This window comes from Leptidea sinapis, chromosome 17 (assembly GCF_905404315.1).
Source record: "Leptidea sinapis chromosome 17, ilLepSina1.1, whole genome shotgun sequence".
Classification (NCBI taxonomy): Eukaryota; Metazoa; Arthropoda; class Insecta; order Lepidoptera; family Pieridae; genus Leptidea; species Leptidea sinapis.
In genome coordinates, this window is record NC_066281.1 from 4,594,496 (window position 1) to 4,597,261 (window position 2,766).

Consider the following 2,766-nt stretch of genomic DNA (forward strand, 5'->3'; position numbering starts at 1 on the left):
AGCTAGGAAACATGATTACACCAAAATGATGATGCAAAGGGGGTTAAAATTATTACAATCACCTTATAACGTGAACACGTCGAATACCAATAATCCTGAAAATGCCGGTAAAAGGAAACAAAATAACAATAATTCCTCTAACAGGTTAATGTAAACATGAAACTATTTTATGTTGCACATTAAAGTTACCAATTAAGTAATTTTGAAATGAGCGTATGAAATTAACTAAATTATTATTCTTTGTAACGTATTATGACGCAATTAACCTTTTATGGCTAATTAAATTAATGCCTATTAGTTGAGCCAGAACTCGACAGCTAAATCTGGATGTGACTTTACTAACGAAATGTTTTGCCTTTTGCTATTAATTCTACCTGTGACTGAGTGTGCTTTGCAACCACACGTAGTTGATGGTAGCAAGGCACCTATAAATAAATTTCCATATTCTGTATTTTTGTTAATAGGCGTAAATGGTGCTGTGATTTGTGGAGGCTCAATACTAAACCAAAGATTAATTCTAACGGCCGCACAATGCTTTGAAGGTGTAAAAATAGAAACAGATATAATTCCGTATGCAGGAAGCGCACGAAAACTAGTAGGAAAGGAGTATACAACATTGAGATACGCAATTCATGGAGCGTTTTTTGAACATACAATGGCTAACGATATTGCTTTAGTTCTTTTGGAAAAGTCATTGCATTTAGGGGAGGATATGCAAAGAATAGCTGTATATAGAATTCCACCAGTTAGGACATTTGCGGTAGTTGCTGGATGGGGATATATTAATGTGAGTTTTTTAATGAAAGTAAAGTTTGAATACAATGACAAAAACTAATATTTTATTTCATTTCTATGAATAACATTGCTCAATATACATCTGCAACTATTAATTATTATTTGTTTTAGGAGGTAACCGGAGAACAAACAGAATGGCTACGTAAAACGAGGCAAAAAATATGGACCTATCAAGAGTGTAGAAAAGTTGTTACAGGAATTCCAAAGGGTTCCTTATGTGGTGGCGATCTTCAGAATACAGGGTATCCCTCCATGTAAGTTAAATTTTTATTGTTTACTAGTTCATCAACTAGTAGTGGAATATTTCTGACCGTCCCTACATTAAAAGACAGTCTTTCTTTTATCGTTGAAAAAGCTTTATGATCATTCAAATTCTTTATGAGGGCTTAGACGTGTAGTATCATTAGACTTAAACTTGCCCATGGCTAAGGTATTTTGGTTTAATATAAGATGACATTATATGACATCTATGCAATTCCATAGCAGTATAGGAATAAATTTTGTTTTTCAAATTATACTTTTTAGGCGCGTTATGAAAAGTGAAATTGTAAGTAGCGAGCGCATCACTGTAACACAAAGTAGCAGGTTGAAGTTGGTTCCTAAAATTTTCTGACGTTTTCGTCATTCGTTATTTTTTTTTGGTTTCTTCTTCCATTATTAGGACTGGCAAAGGGTTTAAGCCCATACAGCCGTATTCATTATTTAATAATTATTGTCAAAGCCAAAATATATATATATATAGAATAAGTAGAATAGAATACGAGGAATAAATCATTTCAATGATTTATGCTTCGTAAGGCCAAAGAAGTATAACTTCTTGGGTACATACATACGTACACACACACTTTGTTTTGTTATTTCATGAGTACCGTCAGTATGCGAGGGAAACTCGCCCTTGACCAATTTACTTTATATAAGTTTACCTCTACGTGAGTACAATGTATTTACAGATAGAGTCAACATGGGACATAATGAAGATTGGACTATCATATAATGATTATGAAAATTATGCTGTTCTTAGCGTTCAATATTTGAACAGTAACGAACGGTATGACTAAGACTCTCTAGCGAATAATATTAACATTGCCGCTATTACAACAACAATAGCTTATACAAACGAATAAGAATAAGGTATTTAATCAGTATAATATTACGTCTTATACGATGGTATACAAATTATCGTTTGGACCATTTCTTTTTTCAATATGTCCTAAGATTAGTCGTTAATCCCTAGAAATGCTTACTAAATGAGAAATATTTTTAATTTGTATTCTCTGCAGAAATGACACTCGAAGACTAACCGCTTTACGAAGAGGCTCGTTAAATTTTACATATTTCATATTTAAGAGATATATTATTTCTTTCAGCGGAGACTCTGGAAGCGCTCTAGTCGTCGACAAATACATTCAAATCGGACTAGTCTCTTTTAAAAGACCTCAAGTTACAAAAAGCCTTGTGGCTTACACAAACATATCCTACCACTATAACTGGGTAGTTTCCACGGCAAGAAAATTATATTGTAAGAAGAAAAAACAAACTACGATATGGGAGCCATGGATGGATGGATGGGAGAGGTCTCGCTCCAATCAATAGCTTACTTTAATAAATAATGATGTTTTTTGGCTTTTTATTGGAAATATTACATGGTGTTGTTCTTTAGCGGAAGCATCTCCCCCCGCTCACGCCTAACCTCGTGCGCCTGCAGTGTAGTGCTGTGCCGTTCTAGTAAGTTATCGGACGCTTACCGTGTTATCGAGTTTTATTCATCGCCAAGCACGAGAAATGGAGAAAAACGTTTTAGACATGTGTGTTGAACAAATGCAGAACAAAAATTTTGAGATTTAGTTAGTAGGTTAAAATGGTATACTTGAAGCATTGTTTAAATTCGTCTGTCATATTAATGGTCATTAATTATAATTAGGTCATAGCACTATCGTATTCCTGAACTCTGCATTCATCGCGCGTGTTACT

General features: G+C 34.0%; 1 protein-coding gene across 1 annotated transcript; it reads left to right on the top strand.

Moving 5' to 3' along the window:
* The first annotated feature begins 312 nt into the window (after positions 1–312).
* Positions 313–2,423, top strand: LOC126969270 (serine protease 52-like). Its single transcript, XM_050814653.1, has 3 exons — positions 313–787; positions 907–1,049; positions 2,163–2,423. Exons 1-3 carry the CDS (start codon positions 347–349, stop codon positions 2,386–2,388), a joined length of 810 nt encoding a protein of 269 aa, XP_050670610.1. The 5' UTR covers positions 313–346; the 3' UTR covers positions 2,389–2,423.
* Positions 2,424–2,766: the final 343 nt, after the last annotated feature.

Coding starts and splice junctions, on each gene's coding strand:
- LOC126969270 (XM_050814653.1), top strand. CDS start 347: ATGTTTTGCCTTTTGCTATTAATTCTACCTGTGACTGAGTGTGCTTTG. Junction 788..906: donor CTGGATGGGGATATATTAAT/GTGAGTTTTTTA, acceptor TATTTGTTTTAG/GAGGTAACCGGAGAACAAAC. Junction 1,050..2,162: donor AATACAGGGTATCCCTCCAT/GTAAGTTAAATT, acceptor TATTTCTTTCAG/CGGAGACTCTGGAAGCGCTC.